This window comes from Sipha flava, unplaced genomic scaffold, assembly GCF_003268045.1.
Source record: "Sipha flava isolate LNK unplaced genomic scaffold, YSA_version1 607_pilon_pilon, whole genome shotgun sequence".
NCBI classification, from domain to species: Eukaryota; Metazoa; Arthropoda; class Insecta; order Hemiptera; family Aphididae; genus Sipha; species Sipha flava.
In genome coordinates, this window is record NW_020273584.1 from 438,738 (window position 1) to 463,379 (window position 24,642).

Consider the following 24,642-nt stretch of genomic DNA (forward strand, 5'->3'; position numbering starts at 1 on the left):
AGGTTCTCATCCATAGTGAAAACGGAGAATCGATTTGGAAACACAAACGTCTTGCTAATCTTTACTCTTGTGTTAGTATTAGGCGAAAAGGAGGACAACAGATTTTGTTTTGTCGATTCCGATGTAGAGGCGCGAGACAAGACTGACAGATCCGGTATCATGCTAATACGTGAACATGATTATCTAATAATATTAATGAAATAATATTAATGATAGAAACAACGAGCGCAACGTGACGAACGTGTATGTGCGACGGCAGACGCGCAACGACTGTTATCGTAGTATTAGTAATAAAAACATTTATTTAATAAAAACTAAATGATTTGTTTGTATGAAATTGAATCAAATATTATAGTTTGTTCCATGGACGAGACAAACATGATATTTTAAGCTACTTCTATACACATAATCTTTTCCACAGTGTGAGCACATAAATTGCTTAGGTACACCACATTCAAATTTTACATGACGTTGCATATTGTCCCTTCTGCTATAGCTTCGACCACAAGAATTTGAGCAATAATATCGCAATGTATCTGAAATGTGCAAATCAATTGAATGGCATATGAATAATTAAAAACCCCAGAACAAATTATTTTTAAAAGCAGCAAAAAGCAAAAAAAAAAAAATGATTTCACGTAATAGTTTTTAATGAGTACTAGGAAAATAATAGTCAATTTGTTATTATATGTTGCAAATCCACGTGCATTGAAATCTGAGAAAAATATTTTTACTATTTAGTTATATCCATTTAAACCATGTTAAAAATTATATTATATTACAAAGTGGCATTTAACAATTAAAATTAAAGATAAATTATATCCTGTTTAAAGAAAAAATAATAATAATAAGATATCAACCTATTATAAATTATGTGTAACGTAGGTAATAAAATCATTCAATTAAAATCAAAATAATTTGTAGTAGTTAACATTCCATACTGAAACATTTATTTACACAATTATTTATAATAAAAAAGGAATTTTATAATGAAATTGGTAATAATATAATTTACAATTTATACGGTACTCTTAAACAACAATTTATAAATGAATAAATACTTACAATAATAAATATACAAATTGTTTATTACACAATATTAAAAACAAATTTAAACTTTTACGCAGATAATTGACTTGATATTATAACATATTATAGTATTATGTTTAAATTATTACTATCCCATTCATTGATTATAGATTTGGTACTTGATATATACTATGCACAAATAATAAATGTTTTTTAAGTTCATTATTTCGAGCAAAAGCTTTACAGCACACCGAACATGAAAACTTCTTTGGAACACCACATTCCAAATTCATGTGTCGAAGTAAGTTGTTTCTTCTGTTATAATTTCGTCCACAATTATGACAATAATATCTGGTTCCAGTCCTAATATCCTTTTCTACATGGAACATAAAAAAAGTCATACTCAAATTACCATGTAAAAACATTTAAAAAAATAATAATAATAATAATAATAATAAATTATCGATTTTTAAATACATGTGTTAAAAAAGCACTCACACAAATTCTACAGAATTTATAATAAATTTATGTTTATAAATGTTAATTTTTTATTAAAAAAAAATTCGGTTTTTGTTTTATAGTCACTTATAATTACCAACTGATATTACTATATATAATTTACATTAATGTACAAATTTTAAATGATTTTTAAGTGCATCACTTCGTGTAAAAGATTTTTTACATATCTCACACATAAATGTTTTTAAAACACCACATTTAGTTTTCATATGTCGAGTCAAATTATCTTTTCTTGTATAACTATGTCCACATGTGTAAGGACAAATATATCTTCGTTGTAGCCCTAAAATAAGAAAACATTTATTAATGTAAACATAAATTTAATTTAACATGGAATTACAAATTTTTAAGCATGTTAATTAAATTAATTAAAAAAAACGTAACAAAACTATTTAAATCTAAAATTGTACGAGAATTTTAAATATACAATATTTAAAATAATATATATATTTATTAAGCATCATACAAATAATAAATTAAAATAAAGTTTTTATATTACCATGATACTTAATGTCAATTATCTACGGTTTTAATTTGTATAGCTTTAGGTAACTTGGGAAATATTAAAACTTCTTAAGTATTCATATTAAAAAAATGTAAGCCTAATATTTTTATAATAATAAATCTTAATTTGTTTATTTTAAAACCAATAAATAATTAGATTAAATAATAATTCAGCTAAGATATATTATTATATTGAAATGTAAAAAAAAATAAACTATCGATTAAGATATAAAATAAAAATATTTAAAATTTGTAATCAAACATTTAAATTGTAAATTAATACATTAACGTGAATTTTTTTCAATTATATACATATAAAATAAAAAGCAGTTCCTTTAAAAACAAAAGTAATCACTTATTCTATGTATGTTTCATTTTTAATTAAATTGCAGTTTTATTAATCAAAACGAATTACTTGTTAAATGAAAATGAGAATTGAATACGTTACAGCTAATAATGTAACTGGATAAAAATTACAATTTACAGATGAAAGTTTCATTCAAATTACTGAATATTTTTACAGTATTATTATTATTCATCAGTTAATAAAATCCAATATGTTTTTATATATATAAAATTTAATAAACCAATAATGGCTGGTTTTTCTTACATAATATTGTCAAATATTACATATTTCCAGTATTTCATTCATTGTACATCAAATAAATAAGTTATTAAGATACCAAAATTATTTTTTAAAACTTATTTACGGACGAATTACATGATATTGACACATCTTTGAATATAAATTGCTCTTTTCATGTACCTACAATTTCCAATAAGAATCAAGATTTCAATTAAAGTCCACTTACAACTTCTAAATGTTTTCTAATGTAATCCTTACTTTAGTAACAAGGGCGTCATTTAAGGGGCAGACTGTAGCCATTGAACTATATGATAACATATAGTTATCATATAGTTCAATGACTGTAGCAAATACCCCACTCTAAGAAATTTTAAAAAGTCGGTAATTCTTTGTCCAATGATCAAATGCTAAAATCGGTAAATAATAAATTTTTATTTACTATTTTGTACTCAGAAATCAGATAATATTATCTTTTCGATACACGTTCACAGTTTATTAAAAGTTGGGAAACACTGGCTTCTCCCCGGATTATGACAATCATTATTACGTGAACCTTATAAACTCCATTTTTGGTATATTATACATTTCTATATACGCGATCTTTATAAAACAGTTTTCGTGGTATCAATCCCATAAAAATTGAGCTAATAATAATAATCTATAAAAAGTCGTTAAAATCGTTCCTATTCACCCCATATTACGGTACATTATATTTAAAATACAATTTTATGTTTTTATAAATACCTAAGTTCTGTAAAGTATTAAATATACAAATAATAAAATTATAAATATTTATTTAATTAGATTTATATTATTATAACTTATAGTCTATAGCAGGGGTGGAGAACGTGTTTTGATTCAAGTGCCAAATTTTCCCAATTAAGAATTTGAAAATTGTTCACGTGCCCAAAGAAAATTTTATTTTCTAAGAATAAAAATAAAATTACATTATTTGTATTACATTTTAGTCAATCTTAGTGAAACATAAGCAGCAATCGTTTCATTGGTCAAACAATATATTTCCTTTGATTTAATTTAATTCGTTATGGCTTTCACAAACATAAAATGATGAAAAATATGAAAGCATAAGGAATATTGTCCCTTTTAAAATACATAAAAATATAAATAATAATAAAAATTAATTAATTAAAAAAATAATAAAAATAATATACAAAAATACATAATTTGTTTCTTTGATTTTTTTATAACCAACATTTTATAAAAAGTATAACTTTTTTTTATGTACAATTTTTAATAATTTCAACATTTTGCTCATACCATTAAAATTTGGTCAACGTGCCACCTTTGACACGAATGTTATATGTTCACCATCTTTGACCTATAGGATAAGTAAATAAATTAATGTTTTACTATCTTTAATGTTATTATTTAATTGGGTAAATTGAAAATTTCACGCTCTTTGTTTATCATTATGACATTATTATTCATTACTAATCCTTATATGTTTTGTTCCGAAAAAATATTTTATTGAAAGTTTATTGTCCATAAACATTAAATACTTAAATATATAGGTAACCATAATTTTTTTAAATATTATGAAGTTGGCAAATTTAATCAGTAGCCCTACCCTTTCAAAAGTTAAAATGACGGCCTTTGTTCAGTAGTATCAATCTATTTTGTAAGTTCGTCCCGGACAGTAGCTATCATGGTGTAAACTGAAACATCCCGCCCGGGGTCGTAGAGTATTGAGGTCCTGGAAATTTTTGAGACTATCTAAAAATAATTTAATATACTGATGTTTTTAACAGTAAATTCATAAATAATAAGTGGAAATTCCAATTATAATCAATAGGTATTAATAAAGAATAATAATTTATGCAATACACTATATGGTTTTTATGGTAATAAACTGGATTTCCTATACTTTGTGTATCAATTAATTATATGTTAATTATTTTATTTTTATTTTTTTCATAATAAGTATCCCAGAGGCGCATTTAGATTTTTTTTAAGGTGGAGGGGTTAGGAATTTCCCCTAAATAAAATTTCAAAATTTAGCCAGTTAAAAACAAAAATTAGAATTTTAATTTTTATTGTATAATCATAACTCTTTTTTACAAATTGAAACACCTACTTAATTATGATTGTCATTTACAAAATGAATGTAATAAAATACCTATATAATAATAGAAAATTAATAAGTACACATATAACAATTTAAAACTAATAATTCATAAGACGATAATAATATGAGCTTCTACAATTTACATTTTATAGGGTAAAAGCAGACTTTTTTTTATAAATTTTGGGAGGGCTGAAATCCCCAATTATTATTATAAAACAGTGATTATATAGTTAACTAAAAAGGTTATAATAGTGTATTTGTTGTTAGTAAAATTAATATTAACTTTGAGGGAGAATAACATATATTTTTATAATTATATTACGTACTATTCCAAATATATCTAAAACAAATTATTTTAAAATAAATTGAACAATATAATACCATTTTTAAATAAAAAAATCAGTTATTTATAAATAAAGTTTTGTTAACTTTTATGCATATATTAAATTAATAAAAGATGTACATAATTTAAAATAACTTATGACTTATAATTTATAAAAAAATGTGTTTTATAGATAGAAAAATGAAAAATAATAAGAAATACTTGAAAATGCACCCAACAAATAACAAATAAAGTGCATAATAATTATATAAACAAAATTGGTCATGATAAGGTTTATTTAATTCAGATTAATTAATTTAATAACTCTTAATAAAATAAAATTACAGTAGGAAGTACATTTTGATAATATTTAATTATTAGAAGAAATTATTAATGTGGAATTAAATAGGACTTTATAAATACACATGATATGCATTTTTAGACTAGATTTCTGACTAAATAATTTACTGCAATAAGGACATTTAAATTGAGGACAAACACCATATTCAAATTTAAAATGATAAGTCACGTGACTTTTCCTTAATGACGACCACAGCTATTGGGACATAAATGATGTCTATTCCTCAAAATGTTACTATGTAATAATACATCTTAAAATTCAAAATTATTCATATATTAAGTTCTTATATCATAAAATAAATATGATTCAATTGTATAAGTGAAGCATAATCAAATTTTTTGGAGACTAAACAAATTATATTTACATAAAAGATAATTTCAAATACATACATCACAAAATATAAAACAGTAGGAAATTTAGAGGATTATAAAATATAAATGAGAGTCAAACAGCCTTTAAATACATCTATAAGTATTTGAAAATTATAATCTATTTTATAATGTAAAGCTAAAAAAAAAAAAAACCAATTAATAAACATTTTAATATAAATTTCACGGTAATATAATAATAATGGATATGACTAAAAGTTTTAACTACACACCAATTGATAACTTATCCCAGAAATATTATTCAAAATTGAATAAACTTCAAATTTTTGAATTTATGAAATATTTGTTTAAAAATTATAATATACAAGTATTTCTACGTTATATACTTTAAACAGTTAATACATATTAAAAACATTTATTGAAACTTTTTTCAAAGTATAAAATAGTAGGTGTATTTTACAAAATAAATTATTATAAAAATAACAAAATCGTAAGATCACTATCCCATACTTTGTTCTTACATACTAATAATAACAATATAACAAACAAACAATGTTTATTATATTATATATATATATATATATATATATATATATATATATATATATAAATACACATTTATTATAAGACAATATATTTGAATAGAACATTAATTTCTTAGACATAATTAATCATTAGAAAACAAAGTATCGTCAAATGCAACTTTATGAACACATATAATATGAGTTTTTAGATTAGACTTCCGATTAGACATTTTACTACAGTATGGACATTTGAATTGAGCTTGAACACCACATTCGAATTTCAAATGATAATTCATGTGACCCTTCCTTTTGTAATGACGACCACAGTTATTAGGACATAGATGACGACCGTTTCTCAAAATATTGCTATATAATACATCTGAAAATTCCAGTTTTGTCATAACTCAATTACAATTTTAAATACACTATAAATAATAATTCTTATAAGGAACTAAACTTGAACTATTTTCATTAGAAATTAAATAAAAAACAGTATTATCAATAATACAATAATTTATTAACAGTTTAAATTCAATTTTTATTACCTACATAGTCTATTTTATGGTTATTTTAAAGCAATACAATTATTAGTATTATAAACTAAGTTTTGTAAACTTTAATGCAAATAAATGGTGTGTTCTTATTAATTAATTTTACTGTGACAATGAATTTTGAAGTTATTGCATTTAAAAAATACTTAATTAGTTTTATTTAGAAATTAGAAAAAATGAGTGTTTTTTTTTTAAATTTTCAACAAAAAATTAATTTTTAATAATTATTTACGATGTAAAAGTATAATAAGTTTAAGATATACAGGATCCGGCAAAAAGACCTCCCATATTTTAAAAAACAATTACAAATAAATAAACAATTTAACAGAACAATTTTATTACATTTTTTAAATTAAATACTATGTCATTTTACATTAAATAAAATAATTACTTAGTTTTAAACATTATATCCGTCAAATATTGTCCTCTATTATTAACACATTTACGAATCTTTTCCCGGAAGTTTTCCATTGCTCATCGAGTCATTTGCAGTGTACTGGCTGCCACTTTCTGAGTGATGGCCTCCTTAAGTTCTTCCAAAGATATTGGGCGATGAGTTTAGACTTGGGCATTTAAATGTCCCCAAAGAAAAAAATTCACAAGGTAATAAATCGGGGGACCTTGGGGGCCAGGTTATGTCTCCTTGTAAAGAGAGAAGATGTCCTGAAAACATCTCTCTCAAAATGATTAGTGAACGCCGTGAAGTTTGTGCTGTGGCTCTATCTTGTTGAAACCAGCCTTCTTCGTGGTTCCTAGTAAACTGATTTAAGTTTGGTAGGAGAAAGGTCTCAAACATGTGACAGTAGCGATCCGCATTAACTTTTTTGCCCATTTCCTTCGAAAAAATTCCTATTCCTCTTCCTCTACGATAAACGGGTGATGCTCAACGTGCCACCCCATTATGATTACTGAAAATGGCACGTAGACCTTTATTTATCTATATCCGAAATACCGTTATATTTATAAATAGCTTTAAATATAAACGTCTAAAAATACGGGAGGTTCTTTGCCGGACCCTGTAGTAAATAGAATGAAAACAAAAATTATTATTAAAAAAAAAAAAAACAATTATTTGTAATTTTGAAATATTTTTATTATTTACTTATAATACAACAAATATTAATTTAAATAACAATGATAACTATTCTAATTAAAAATGTTATATGAATATAAAGTATATGTCCATGTTAAAGTCCGTGGAAAAGTCCTTATGTGTATTAATTTAATGAACAATACAGAAATTATATCTTAAATTTATTTTTTATTCCAACACTTTTATTATAATAGATTTGACTTATGATTATTTTAGACCTTCCCTGTATTCTTTAGTTATATTTTCTATCACTAATACACTATTTATTATTCAAGTAAATCATCAGAAAACATTAAACTAGAACTTCTAATGAAAAAAAATTAAATTACATTATTCATAAACCCATCCTGTCTCATGAAAATCGATGATAATTTAATAATTATAATAATAATTTGATAAAAAAAAAAAAATCAATATTAGTTACAACAAATAAACGCATGTAAAAATATCTATACTTGCTATTGATGATAGCTTAAATATTTGGTTCAAATTAAAAACTTTTCAAATCTTTTGTTCTACAATGGACATTTTTCCTATGTCTAAGAAGTTTATCTTTTCTAGAAAATTCTTTAGGACATTCTGGACACAAGAATTGAGGCTTTTTACCACATTCAAAATCTAGATGTCTCCGAAGACCTCCTTTGTACTTGTAACTTTGACCACAATTTGGACAATGATGTCGTTCTGCAATCAAACGCTTCTTTACTTCAATCTCTACCATTTGGTTTAACCAAAAATCTGTAAAGTTTAATTAAGTATCAGTTTTGTATTTTGTGCTCATATTATTATGTTAAGCTTTGGCTTGTAACAAACTACTTTAAACTATTCTCTCAGTAATGCAACTGTCCAATCATTTTATACAGAAATATATTGCAAAAAAAAAAAAAAAAAATAGCTTAAAGTCTTGATTTTTATCAATAATTTACAAAATTATTATTATTAAAAATGGTAAATCATTTTATTTAAAAAATATACAATACTAGTATTCTAATAAATAATACATCAAGATACAAACCAACATTTTAAATCACAATACTCAAACTTAATCCATAATCCATTGATATTCTTCAAAATAATTAAAATAATATCTCTAATCCAAGATTTTATACTTAATTTTTATTGCTTACGGAAAATATTAAACATATTAAAATACCAAAAAAATTTATACATAATTTATAACCGATTTTGATTTATTTGGTGAATGAAAAACATACGAATTCTTAAATTAGCTTTACGAAAACTTGTTACGCCACAGTATGGACATTTAAAACTTGGATTTTTTCCACACTCCATTTTTAAATGACTGACTAAACTCCGTTTATGCTTATAATTTCTACTACATAAATTTGAACGTTTAAAACCGCCATTTTCATTGTCTATAATTATATTATAATATATTAATTAATAATAATAAACTAATAAATGTAATATTAATAAAGTATATACATATATATTAATGAAATATAATTTACAAAGGTCAGAATTATAAAAATTATAAAATTATAAAAAAAAATTGAAATTATCAACTTTAATCTAATTTATGTACTCTGATTTTTATAAATTTTATTTTATTAATATTAAAAACACTTCTAACTGAATAATCTGGCCTCGTCCACATAATATTTTTATATTTTTATACTTTTTTTGGTTAAAACTAGAACGCATAAAAAATCAACACATATTTAACCTTTTAGGTCAATAGATTTACAAAAATGGTAAAATTGTTTTTTTCTTTTCAAAAATTAATTATACTTAAGATATTTAATTTAACAAATATAGTAATGATAGTAAGATCTATCTAATTTCGGCAACATTACAAGTTTTTAAATACTATAATAAAATGATTGGCTTCTTGTTCATCATTAACTTACTTTTAAATTCTTACGATTAAAACTCTCTTCCAAATCACAAGACACCATAAAACCAACGAACGAACGAAACCCAATTGTATGCATACCTCTTACTCTCTGATAAAGAATTAAGTACTGAGTTACAAAAAAATCTTTTGTATAATATTTAACAGTATTCTAATGACACTGATATTAGCTTAGACCTTTAATGTATCAAATATATATAATATATTAAATTATATGACATCCTTCATTAGGTGTCTTCTCGAAGTATTTTACTATCACCTTTACTATTCCCGCTATTCACCAATTCCACTTATTCTAAAATCCATAACACCGGCTCTTGCTTTTTTCTGATGACAGGAAATCATAGTTCCTTATTAGATATATTTTTGAATATTATCTCCTACAAATATTCTTGGAAAGTTAGTTCTTCGAAAGAGCAAGTCCCTTGGTCATCCTTTGAATATCTTCATAATGTAATGTTTTCACCTTAACGTCTTTTAGAAAGGAGAATAATCGATTAAAACTATCCACATGTTCATAACATTACGTTTTCTATCATAGGCATGCGCAGGAAGATAGACAGAGTACGCTGCTGCATATCCTGAACACAAAGCCTTGTTTATAAATATGCCAAAAATAAATATAAAACTCAAACCATTTCAAGTATAATATATTTCATTTTTTTTTTTTTTTTTTTTTTTTTTTTATAATTTATTTTAAATTTTGATTGTGAAAACTGTTATAACAATGAAAAAAATAAAAATTTTAAATTTAACAGGATTCCAGACATTTGTATGTATTTTTACCAAAATTTCGAACACTTCAAATAACTTTCAGTTGGAGTAGGGGAGGGGGGAAGTTTGCAGTGGCAGCTTTTTGTATACCTTAAAAAAAAATCTGTTAACACCTATATTCTCAATAATCAAAACTTTAAAAGCTAAAATAAATTTAATAATATATAAACATTAATGTTCATTATTTAATATTTTCTACAAAAAAATTAACATCATATATTCAGAATATACAATTTAAATAGGCCTTAGTACCAAATTGTTCTCTTTTAATCACATTTTAAAGCAATGGCAAATTACTTCATGTAATCATTATATGTAACTACTAGAAAATATTTCAGCTAAATTAGTTATAATTAAATAATTATAGTTATTTGTTTGTCATAGAATCGCCATATAGTATATAAAAATACTGATTCTTCATACACAGTTATAAGATACATTTTTTTTTTTTTTATAGATTCAATCAAACATACTAATAATTATTTTGACATAAACCTCCATTTCGACTAATAATAAATATATGTACAAAAATTATAAAATATAACAAAACAGAAAATTAGAAAAGTTTTAATTTACACTAACGAGTATAATATTGTAGTATTAATTAAAGACCGGATTTAATTAGTATTGCAACTTTTTATTGATACCCGGTAAATCAAATCTGATCAAATATCTATACGGATCAGATTAGTTACAGTCTTCCTATTTAATTTAATAATGCAATTTTTTGCAATTTTTGCAATTCTTACAATTTTTGTATACTATGCGTGGTAAAATATACAAATTATTATTTATAAAATAATTTTACAAAAAAAATTATAATTACAACGTAAATTTTTATACGTAGTTAAATGTAATTTAGGATTTTTAAAGTTATATTTATCTGAGTTATTCACAAAACTCACAAGTTTAGAAGAATCAAATAGTCAATTACTTAATAGTTTAAACATATTTAGTGAAATTGAAAATATTTCTATAAATATTCCCGTCCCAATGGAAAAATCGTAGATAAATTAATATACGTCTTAGAAAAAAATTAAGGATATAAAACTATTAAAACTAACTCTGAGATTATGACAGGAAATCAAATGTTTCTTTAGATATAACACCAAATTTTTTAAATTATTTTTTATATGCATCGATAACAAGTGTCGACGGTGAACATACTTTTTCATTATATAAACATATTTTAATATATATTTTATTACAATTTTAACATATTTATACTGCAGTTTTGATAAATTTTCATTGCAATTTTTGCATCCTTTTAGTGTAATTTTAAGATATTTTTAATGCAATTATATCCGATCTTTAATAATGATACTTAAACAAATAAAACTCTAATTATAAATAATTAATAGTATAATTATAAATTATATATATTATAACTTATAATATAATAAATAATATTATAGTAAATATATTTACCATAGAATTTTATATAGATATGCCTAATACAATTTATTACACAGTTCATAATTTAGTATAAATGTAGATAAAAACAAAAAGAAGCTACTACTTAATATGTATATAACCTGACTTATATACATATGACAGCATAGACTAAATAAGTAAATTTTTATTAAATATTTTAAATAGCTTGATAAATAAAATAATTATCAAATTTTAATTAACATTATATGTACAACCAAATTTGGAAGATGGAGTAGCTTTATGCTGACGAAATACATGAACCTTTAAACTAGCATTCTGAGTATAGGCCTTTGGACAAAACAGACATTTAAATTGAGGCTCAACTCCACATTCATTTTTTTTATGCCGTAACAAATTTGTACGGTGTTTATACTTCTTGCCACAGCCATTTTCACATACAAACCATACCATACCTGAAAAATAAAAATTTATGTCATAAATATAATTTAGAATTTCTGAATATAAATTTTAGTTTAAATATTTTTGTAATGTTAATAAAACAACTTTAAAGCATGATAAGCGGATAAGTTTGCATAACAAACATCAGCTAAAGAACTATACTGACTAAATATAATAGAATTCTAGGCACTCTTATTTTGAAATGCTTAATTTTAGGTTATATCTATGTTTTATTCAATAAAAAATGTAAATAAAATAATGTAGGATACAAATCCTGAATGAAGTGTGAAGAATTTCAAACTATAAATAGGTAATTCATGAAAAGTAGTATCCAAGATTATAAAATATAATGAAGAAGACATGCATAACGTTAACATTTTTAATTCCAAAACTATTTATTTAAGTTAAAAGAATTAACAAATAATTTTGTTAATAATAGTTATAAATAAAAAAAATTAATACATTCATTGAGTTATAAATTTTATTATTTTATTTTATAGTATTAAAACAAATGTGTAAAAATATTTTTTGTATTCATAATTTTAATAGTACATACATCAATATAATAATATCTATTTCTAAAATGAGATCATTTATTATTTAAGAATTGTATATAAAATGCAAAGATAAATTAATAAAAATATTTAACACATCAGAAAAGACTAGTTTCTGAATTAAAACAAAATTAACAAGTAAATTAAAAATATTACAAAATTACAAAAAAATTTTAATGATTTCAATATACTTTTATGTTTATAAAAAAAAAACTAAAGAAAAATTCTTAAAACTACTTATAAGACAACATCAATGTACAATTCATATAATTAAAAATTAAAATTGAAATTCACTGAAATAAATTCATTAAAATAAAAACAAACTATATTAATTTTATAGGACCAAAATAAAATTAAATATTTGAATACATTTTTGTTATTATAAATAACATTAAAATAACTAAATATAAAATTAAAAAAAAACAGATTTTACTGCACCTTATTAACTTGTTTTTTAAATTAAAAGATCCATCTTAATGATAAAAATAAATTATTTTATTTATAATTAATAGTGATATAAATAACAAATTTGACTTAATAAGAAAATTAAGAAAATTTGATAATTTAGTACTTAAACAAAAATAAAGAATTAATTTAAAAGTACATATAAGTATTTTATTGCAAAAATATAAATAAAAAAAAAAAATCTACCTGTAGTAAATTGATATAATTGTTTTGGTTTTACACACTTAAACAACTAAGAATATAAAATTGAAACAAAAATTTATTTTTCGATTGCATACATGCGTTAAAAAGTGAACCAAATCAATAGAATAAAAAAATAAATAATCAGTCAACATTTTAAGTCAGTAGGATTATAATTCCCATTTATTATAACATAATTTTTGTTAAAATTATCAAAAAACTTTGTCATATATTTTATTTTACAGTTTTTTTTTATATATATAATTCTAGTGAGTTACAATTAAATTTCATTATATATTATATAATATGCAATAATAATACTATCATATTATGTACAAAAAATAAAATTTATAAATATTTTTTTTCTAATAAAATATCGTTTTTAAGATCTTAATACTTTAAATCAGTATAATATATATAATCTATAAGTAAAATCTAAAATTTGCCATATATTTCTATAGAATTACTTTCAAATTTTTTTTAATACTTTAAGACCTAGATTTTCCTTACTAAAACTATTAATTAATCATCATATACATTATGTTTTCGAATTGCATGTAGTCTCAATTTTGATTTATTAATATATTTCATTTCACAATAATTACATTGATATTGTAATGGAATTCCACATTCATGTCTAAAATGATATCCCATATCTCTTTTGTTTTTATAATGGCGTCCACATTTATTCAAACAGTAATAGCGACCATTAACTGGCTTAACGTGAGCTGTAGAGAAGTACCCTATAAAAATAAATTAATGGTTACATCGATTGTACATAGTATTATAAATAAATGAACAAATAAATACTCAATAAAGCAATACGTAAGAATCCATCACCTATAATTTATTTAAAAAACAAGTAACTAAATATATAAAAACTACAAGAGCTAAAAATATGATATATTATTTCATAAGAAAAACAGTATTTTCAAACAATTAATAATTTATAGTTGGATAATATAAAATTGAATAATAAACTGGATTAACTTATGATAAATTAATGAAGAACCATGTTATTTAATAACAATATAGATGTCATTGATAAATAATGCACAGAATTTGTATTTAATATTAAATAAAATATTTATTTTATGTTACTTCATACTTATTACATTTAGTTGTGTCTTATATTATAACACTAGTTTTAAAGAATTAAAACCCTAATATTTCTATTATATTACATAATAAAACATAAATAGAAAGCCAAATGGGAGTGACTACACCCATCACCATGGTTTGAGTTTAAAATTTTAACCTGATCATTAGTCCATAAATAAAATAAATATGAACGTCATCTACTAGCCAGCCTCATCAAAGTAACTTTGAAAAAATGTATATATTATATTTTTAAAAACAAAAAGTAAAACCATAAATATAATTTAAAAATAATATATTTTTATATTATATTATAGTAATAAAGGTGATATATTAATATTTTATAGCATATCATTAATATACATAAAATGTAATGCAAATTCAATACTTACATTTTAGAATATATAATCAGATTAAATTTGTTTTTAATATTATAAGAAATAATTTGATTAAAATTTAGACTTTTTTAAAATCTAAGTTATAACCAAATTTCATAAAACATTTTTATAAAAATGATTTTTTTAAGTTAAGTAAAAATATAAGTATTAAATGGAACATAAAGTAAAAATAAATATAATAATATAAATTTATAAAAATCAATAAATCATAAAAATCAATACATTGTATTCCATTTTAACAATGCATTTCAATTTCTATTAATTTAAAATATTTAATAAATATAATTTTTATTTACTACAAATTGTTTATGAACTAATGCCATGTGTTTTTTATATGTATAATACCTAGGATATGACTTAAGACATAAAGGGCACTGAAATTTTGGGGGTACTCCACATTCATTGGTAATATGATATGTTAACGTAGGCTTGTATTTGTAACTTTTTCCACAATCAGCATTTGGACAGTAATATCTCTGATGTCCTAAAAATAATATTTAAAATCATATATAAAATATTAATTGATTTATTTATCTTATAAATATCAATGAAAAAATGTTATACATATAATGTATTAAATAATACATAAATAAATCAATAAATAAATCATTAAATATATTTAATGGTTTATTTATAGTTAATGGTTTTTTTTAATTCTTATTTTATTTTTATTTTCACTTATAACCCAACAGTCAATATCATTAATATACTGTTTTTTCATTAAAATTATATTGAATATAACTTCTTTTAAGTAACCACGGTTAATTCTATGACATTTAATATCTAAATCTATATATATAGTTATATATATATATATATATAGTTAAAATCATTGTCTTACTAGTGTTAAAATAATATATACATATTAGAAATACCAATTAAAAATCATAGTTTAGTGAGTTATTCAATTTATTAATTGTTTGATCGATTATTAATTGTAAAAATATAAATTAAAAAGACTAACTTTTATACATGATCATAAATACAATATAATTAATGTGTTTATTTTAAATTACAATTTATTAATATGAAAAAAAAAAATACTAGATAAATACTTAAAATATTACAATTACATTGAACATTACTACATGATATATTAATAAATATATATGCTATACCAAATTTCTAAAACATCTTTTTAATTTAACTCATTCCAAAGTCAATAACAAATTAATCTGGACATAATATTAAAATTATTGTTATTTTTGAATAATACAAATTCCAGAAGATTTTTAGCAACCCTAAGAGTTGATTGGGAATAATATACTTATTACAATACTTTTAAAGTTTTTCATTAAACTTGTATGTTAGAAGGTCAAATTCAACACTCAAGTTTATTTCTGAACTTTTAATAATATTATGAATAATTAGATTTTAAATATTTAAATTTAAATTTTAATTGTATTACATTCATTTTTTTCTTCAATATGCTATTGAATTTTATGACTTTTTTTTAGAATTTTATAAAAATCCAAACTGATTATAGATACTGATTAATCATCATTAATTCGACATAGGCACAAAGGAGTTTTAAATTTTAAATAATTAATATAGTTAGTATAATTATAATCACAAACAATAAAACAAATTACACAATTTTTAATAAATTATTTGTCAAATCTGTAAAATATATTTTCATAATAACTTTTATGCACTAATTATTTTCAATTTATAACATACTTGTAAGGTTTTATCTTAACAAAAAAATGTAAATAAATTATTTAAAAATAGATAAAATCATTTTTATAACAAGTATAAAATTTTTAAGAAAAAATTATTTAAAAATAAAAAAAAATTTATATTATATCACAATTTAATGATTATTTTAAAATCTAAATAACAACAAATGTACATATAAAAATAAAAATAATGTTATTGATAAATAATTAAAAACAATTTATTCCATTTTTAATTATTAATTTAAGTAAAAATAAATAACATTCAGCAAGTATCACTAATTTACATTTATGAAATTAAAATGCCTATTTGTTCGTAAAAATCAAAATTATATACAGACATTTGTAATAGAGTTCAGATCAACATATTGAGAATTTATAAACAAAACTTATTAAACTTTATAAAACGTAACAACTACCATTCATTCATTAAAAGTTGGTACTATACTTTTGATATTAATATAAACTATCAATATTCATTTATAAAATCAATTTCAGCATAAATTTAACTACAATAATCTGCTTATTGGACTCATTTTGGGACCAGACTATTTGAATCCATTATTTGATAGTAAGTTGATAATGCAAAAACCGTAAAAAAAAATACAATTATTCTTTTTTAAATATTTATTAAAATTTGATATTAGTCATATAAAGTTATATGTAATAAATAAAGGAGTGTAGATGATGTGTATCTATAATACAAAACAATAATAATAATATATTTGGGTTAAATAGAACTATTTTACTTTTATAATAATTTTTAATATGTGTATTATGTGATAATATCTACCTAAATAATTTTTGAAATAAATAAATCCCATTGTTAATTATCTAACTGTCAAATAATCCGATTAACACACGTTTGGTGTAGTGAGTCTTATATATACATTTTTTCTGCAAGTTAGTATTAATATGAATTGGAACAGTTTAAATTTAGTTCAATAAGCAAATGAGTTGATTGACTTTGAGTCCAATAAACGGCAACCTCTGTATATAGTATTATATAAATTTGTACTTAAAAATACAGAAAAAGATAATAATTTATCACAATATTCTAGAGAACATATTTTCCAGGGCAAATAACTTGATGTTTTTGTAATGTACTTTTCCTGAACATAAGTTTCTCACAATATTTACATTTATATTTTGGTTCAACACCACATTCGTCTTTAATATGTCTGCGTAAGCTTCTTTTATTTTTGTAACTACGACTACAGAATCCATTTGGGCAATAAAAACGATCTGTAACATAATAATACAATTTTAAATTAATGTATACATTTTTTTTAAAATAATATAATATATTGTCATTATGATATAAATGACAATGTTTAATTAATGTTCTAAAGCCCAAGCAAGATAGTAGAGCACAATAATACTTTTAAAGTGTAGTTCTGCATATTACAGACTATCACTAAAATCTGTTAAAATATTGATTTACTTTAAATGTTTTTTTAAAAAAAAAGGTGATGTATTATTTTTTAATTTAATTTCAAATTTTTTTTAAAAAAAATATTTTGAATATTTATTATATAGCTACATTTATTATATTTATTTATTAGTAAATTAATATAAAATACTCGAATAACTATATTTGTTTTAATGATTCATTTACATATAATGAAACAATCAATTTAAATTATTTAAATTAATTAAAATGTTAAGTACTTTAAGCTGCAACTTTTAATTTTAAAGAATTAAATTACATTTTCTTAAAATAATATAGATAAAATATTTTTATATTTTACATATTTTTATAATTATATTTTCCTAAAAATGTATGTGTTCTACAAGACTGAAATTTGTACTTTTAGAATTATTTAAATTTATAGATGTATTTAAAAATTGTAAAATATTTAGTATAGTAATATTTTCTTTTTGTATATGAAGTGTACAGTATTTACATTAAATTCACATAATCTCAAAAAAGTAACGAATATTGTTTAAATAAAATGATGAATAACATGAACTAATAATAACTTTAATACCTAATATAGACTAATATTCATCAATGAAATAATACCAAATTCTTCGTAAATAAATTTAAGTAATACACAAATAACTCAAATTTTGAACTTGTTACATCCAAACTGCCAGAAAAATTATTGAATAAAAATAATGTTCCCCTTAGAAAAACAAAATTTAATTTTACAATATAATACTTTCCTTAAAAATAGAAAAATTTTATGTATTGGAAAATACAGTTGTAATCCATTTGCCATACAATAACTAAGGTAAGTAGTAAAAAATTTGTATTTAGTAGGAATTAATACAAAAAAACTGAAAAGGTACTAATATTATTTTTGTGTATTTTGTGTACAATAGAAAAACGTTTTTGTTCTTTTAATTACACTTTCAACATGAAAATCCATTTATAAATTTTACAATGTATAAAAATAAATCAATAAATTAACTTAACATCTGGTTATAAACAAGAAATATAAAACAATAACAGTTCATATATTAATCAGTCTATAGACAAATAAGAATTTAAATATGAAAATAAATAAATGTTAGATACACAATAAGTAATTATATACAAAAATAATTAACTAGTTAACAATTTATTATTTATGCACTATACATATTCATAAAATGAAATCATTGACATTTTATAAATAAAAAATATGTATAAATAATAACAGCAGTTATATTAAATTTAAGGTAATACTTGATGTATTGTTATCATATGTCTAATTTTATGTTGTTTGTGAGCAAATTTTTTTAAACAAATATTGCAGGAAAATTTAGGATCAACCCCGCATTCATAATTTAGGTGTTGACTCAAAGTTCTTTTGTGCTTATAAGTCCTATAGCATCTGGGACATTTGTAGGCATATTGAACTAAAAAAAAAAAAAATAAATAATTGAAAATGAGTTTTTAAAATTTGTAATTTTAATGCAGAAATAAATATAAAAAAGAGTAGTTAAAAATAAATAGAAGTAATTATAATCAAGTAGAAACAAAGTGAATTATGAAATTAAATATTACTTAGAGTATAAAAAAATAATTCTCTAGCTACTTATTATTTCTCACAAAAAACATTTTACCATTGACAAAATTATTAATCAGAAATATTTTTCATGGAATATCTGGAGCCAATATCTATAATAGTTTGATAATTTTAGTAGACAACATTCTAGTAAACAATTCTAATATTTTTGCAATACATAATTATTATTACATTATATTTATTTTAAACAATTATAGGCGCCCTTACAGGGGAAATTAAAAATGGTATTATAAGATTTAAGAATAATTCTATTTTGGGGTCAACGTTTTGTTAAGTTAAAAAGTTATTAATCTGATAATCACAAAATCCAGATATTACCAAATCATGATATTGAATCAACAGTCCCAACTGTGAACTGAATACTAATACTGCTTAAGACTTAATATGTTGGTATTAGGAATTTGTTTAACAGTATTTCTAAAGGAACAAGTCATATAACATATATATCTTTGAATAAAGTTATAAAAATAAATAAAAATCATCTTTTTGGTTTTGTATTTTTTTTATATGTTATTCCATGTTAAAAGTTTGAATGGTGAATAAATATATCACTCATATAATACATTTTAATTATGTTTACTTCTGAAATGTTAACAGCTCAATTTTTTTCTTTAATAACCTACAATATAAAATACAGGACAAAATATAGTGTTATTCATATGAATATTTTTAAATATTTACTAACAAAAAAATAACTATTTAGAATTTCTATTGGAGAAATTTGTAATTGCAACATAAAAAATAGTAAACTCAACATAAAAATGCAAGTTAATATTGGAACTACAAATGCCTTATTGTGTAAAAGATTATATGTATAAAATCCATATAAATATACGAGTATATCAAAACCTTGATGTAATTTACCAGGTTAATACATGATACCGTTAAGTACATGGACTTTTTCCAGTCTCTAGTATAATATGTAACAGTGAAAAAAAAAATCAAGCTTTATTATCTAGCATATAATATTCTCCAATTTAAATCCTTAGAATTAATCCTACTCAATATGTCGACAAAAAAATGCAAAAATATGATGTAGTCCGGGGGATGGCAAACGTAAAGCACTTATTTGATTAATATAGACAGTACGATGAAAATATTGGTGAACTGAATAAAAAACAAACTATTGAAAAATTGGATTTATCCTTCTCATTATTGCAAATGATTTAAAAATAAGAATGAAATTGAAAAAACTGGGTTCTTGAAGTATGAAAATTACAAAATCGCCAACATTTTGAACAAGGTTTAGTCAGTTCTAATGATTGACTTAATCAATTTTGAAATAGATATAAAATTATTAATCAAAAAATTAGTAGAGAAGCTAAAATTGTAAACGATTTTGAGATTATTAGAATATTTAATCGTCAAAGAGAATAAATCAACATATTTGATGAAAGACTATTCATATTGTGTGTACATACATTGAATGTATTTACCACAAATAAAATATTATTTAATTAATAACCTCCAACAAAAATTTATTTATTAAATTTACTCTGTCTACTATTATTTTTAAAATGATTTAAAGTGTATTAGCACATACTACATTAAGTATAATCTTTTGTATTAGGTAAGAGCCTGCATAAAAAATGGAAAAATTTATTAAATCACTAATTAGTGGAATACCACTAATTACAATTTCTCACTTATAATATGGTTATATAATTTTCCCTTTCAGCATCTTAGCAAGGTTTTACAGTGTATATATAAATAAATTGTCATGAAACTTAAGTTTTAATAGTTTTATGTCACTGTAAATATTGGTGCTGCTTTACTAAATTATTTATATTTTTATCCATACCTTTAGTAATTAAACAATTTAGCATACATATAAAATAGGTACCAAAAAATTTATTTTTCAATTAGAATTTAATTAACTCCAATTAATACATGAAATTGTTACAAATAATTATAATATATAATTCAATATGTAAAAACCAGTTTTATTTATTTGAACAAGAAAATATTTTAAATTAATAAAAATTAATCATCCTTAAAACATAAGTGGCTTTACTTTTGATATGACTTTAAATATATATAGTATTTTTGTCTACATAAATTTAAATAAAATTCAACAGTACCTTATTTTGTTACAATCATTTTATATAATTAAAATTGATCATTTTAACAAAGTAAACTTACACACTTTGAGTAATAAATATAATTTATGAGCATATATATGAGTGAGGAATATTAATAATAATAAGATGAAAAATCCATATTTTAACAATGAGTATATTTTTTATTTGTAAACTTTGTAAAATGTTAACAATAAATAAATCAAAACAATAGATGTATTTGCTAACAAAACTATTTTTAATTAATTTCTAATTTAATATTTAAAATTATCTTTGGCAAATTATAAATTTAGTTAACGATAATAACAACTAAGTAAAATCAAACATATTGGGATTTATGAATTTTATACAGCATTTCGATTACTAACTTCTGATTTTAAATCTCCTTCATTTCGAGTTTCCTGTACACAAAAAAAAAAAAAATTCTCAAAAATATGAAATACAATAAAAATGAATAAAATAATATTAATAAAATAAACATTAAATACCGAATGCTTATTGATCAACTCTTCAAGAGCATTCCTATGTATATCAACAACATGCCTGCTTAGATTAGATCTTTGAGAAAATCTCCGACCACAAAAGCTACAGCCAAATTTTGGAGTAACCCCACATTCAAATTTTGAATGCCTTTGAAGGCTTCCTCTGTGCATGTACGTTTTGCCACATCTATTGCATGCATAATCATGCCCATTGAATATATAATCTAAAAATTATTAAATTTAATGTAATATTCAATAATATTAATGTACACTAGAATTATTAAAAATAAATAAAGCCAATGTACAATTCAATTTTTAAATATAACTATGTAGTTTGTGAGAATACAAAATCATAATAAAAAATAAATTAAAGCATAATATTAAATAGCGTAAGAATAAAATAATATTTTATAGTTATTTTATTGTTACCCAATCGTAATTCAATCAATTCTATAAAATATTAAAATGAAATATATTTTATTAAAATAATGTATATATTTATTTTATAAATTAAAATTTATAATGTAATAATAAAATTATAAATTATTTCAGAACAAGATAAGGTGCTTTAAATATTAACTATTTTTAGAAATAAGTTTTAAGCATAAATTATATAAGTGTGTAGATAAATATAAATTTAAGCTCTAATATTCAAAATAAAAATATGATATAACATAAGAGAATAATGTAGTTCAGCAAAAATGCTTAAATATAATTTTAATAAAAAAATCTGTATAAAAGAGGAACCAGAATTTTACTGATTTCAAGTAAAAATAGTTTGTTCTAATTATCATATTTATATTACATATATATTTGAAAGCAATAACAATTCATATTCAATATAATATTCATTTTATAAAAAATTATTTGGTAGAGAGGACATTGTAATATAAAGGTATTGAGTATGTTATTTAGTATGTTTGTAATTCAAACAATAAAATATTTATTTATGCTGGTGAAAAAATAATAATCCCTCAAATAAATCATCAATACACTCTAACTTTATATTATAAAAATATAACCTTCAAAATGTTATTTATATAAAAAAAATAATGTTTGGTTTAAAAATAAAAGTTGAATTATAAGTGCATAATTATGAATAAATAATTTATATACTTTGATAGATAAAGAATTGATAATTTAACTCATAAATTTTATATACATATATATATAAATAATTTCTGAAAAGATTAATGATCCAAAATAATCCTAAATACACTCTTAAATAGTATTTATTAAAACATTAATTTTTATACATTTTTTATTAATTAAGAATTTGAATATTTTTGTAATTTCAAAGATCACTATGTTAAATTAAAATATGAAAATATTGCATTCATTTGTACATTTATTTTTATGTAAAGTAACACTACTCACATAATAAGCAAGTTAAAATATATAAATTTACATGTATATACTAAACATAAATAACATATTTAAAGTTTATTGTTTATTCTTGATTTCTATTCTACAGAAAATTTTTTTTTAAAAATGTAGTAAGACACAGAAATTTCATCATATATATTTTAACAAAACACAATCACTATGGAATAAAATATACATACAAAATAATAAAATAAATAAAAAAATGTAATTTAAACATATAAAATCAAATTAATTTAGTTGGTAAATTCAAATAAAATTTTTTTTTAGCTATACAATTATTTACAATTGCAATTTTAGTATATTATTATGCACTGAAATCATATGTCTTCTCCAATGATGTTTGAGAGCAAATCTTTTCTTACAACTTTCACATTTAAACTTAGGTTCAACGCCGCATCTAAATTTCAAGTGCAAGTTTAAACTACTCAGATACTTGTACATTTTACCACATTGAGGACAAATATAAAAATCACAATAAGTACCTAAAAACATAAAAATATGAAGTTATTTAAAAACATTTTTAAATAAACTTATTTCAATAATAATTATCAAAGTAAAAATAGAAATATAACAAATGAAAATATTATATTCTTGAATCTTCAACAAATGAGCAAATGTACAAAGAAAATTCATGATAAGAGAATTAAAAATAAAAAGCCATATCAATTCTGATAATAAAATTGAAATAAAGCTAAAAAAAAAAAATTAAGCACTAATGAAAGGTTTCTAAATTTAAATAAATTAAACTTCTAATACATAATTTTATTTGTAATTTTAATGAATCTAAATAAAATTTAAAAATCATTTGAAAATCACTATTATATATATAAATATATACCAAAACTACATGAAAACCTGAAAATTTAGATTCTTCTCTAAGCTTAACTGCAAAATATCAAATAAACCTAACTATGATATAAT

At 21.4% G+C, this 24,642-nt stretch overlaps 1 protein-coding gene across 42 annotated transcripts in view; it reads right to left on the reverse strand.

Annotated features, from left to right (window-relative positions):
• The window catches only part of LOC112691349 (longitudinals lacking protein-like), a 432,448-nt gene that overhangs the window by 266,453 nt on the left and 141,353 nt on the right, over positions 1 to 24,642 (reverse strand). Inside the window, exons 5-7 of one of the 42 annotated variants that reach the window (XM_025565526.1) lie at positions 22,342 to 22,559; positions 22,222 to 22,254; positions 17,791 to 18,003 (exon numbers count right to left, since the gene is read on the reverse strand). The exons of 38 other annotated variants lie outside the window; for them this stretch is intronic. In XM_025565526.1, coding sequence (XP_025421311.1) covers positions 17,806 to 18,003; positions 22,222 to 22,254; positions 22,342 to 22,559 — 449 coding nt within the window. In that variant the 3' untranslated portion in view covers positions 17,791 to 17,805. Of the gene's footprint in view, positions 1 to 6,388; positions 6,640 to 8,379; positions 8,643 to 12,165; positions 12,402 to 17,790; positions 18,004 to 22,221; positions 22,255 to 22,341; positions 22,560 to 24,642 lie in introns of those variants that run through there. 3 more of the 42 variants (XM_025565564.1, XM_025565553.1, XM_025565576.1) reach the window with 3 other exon arrangements.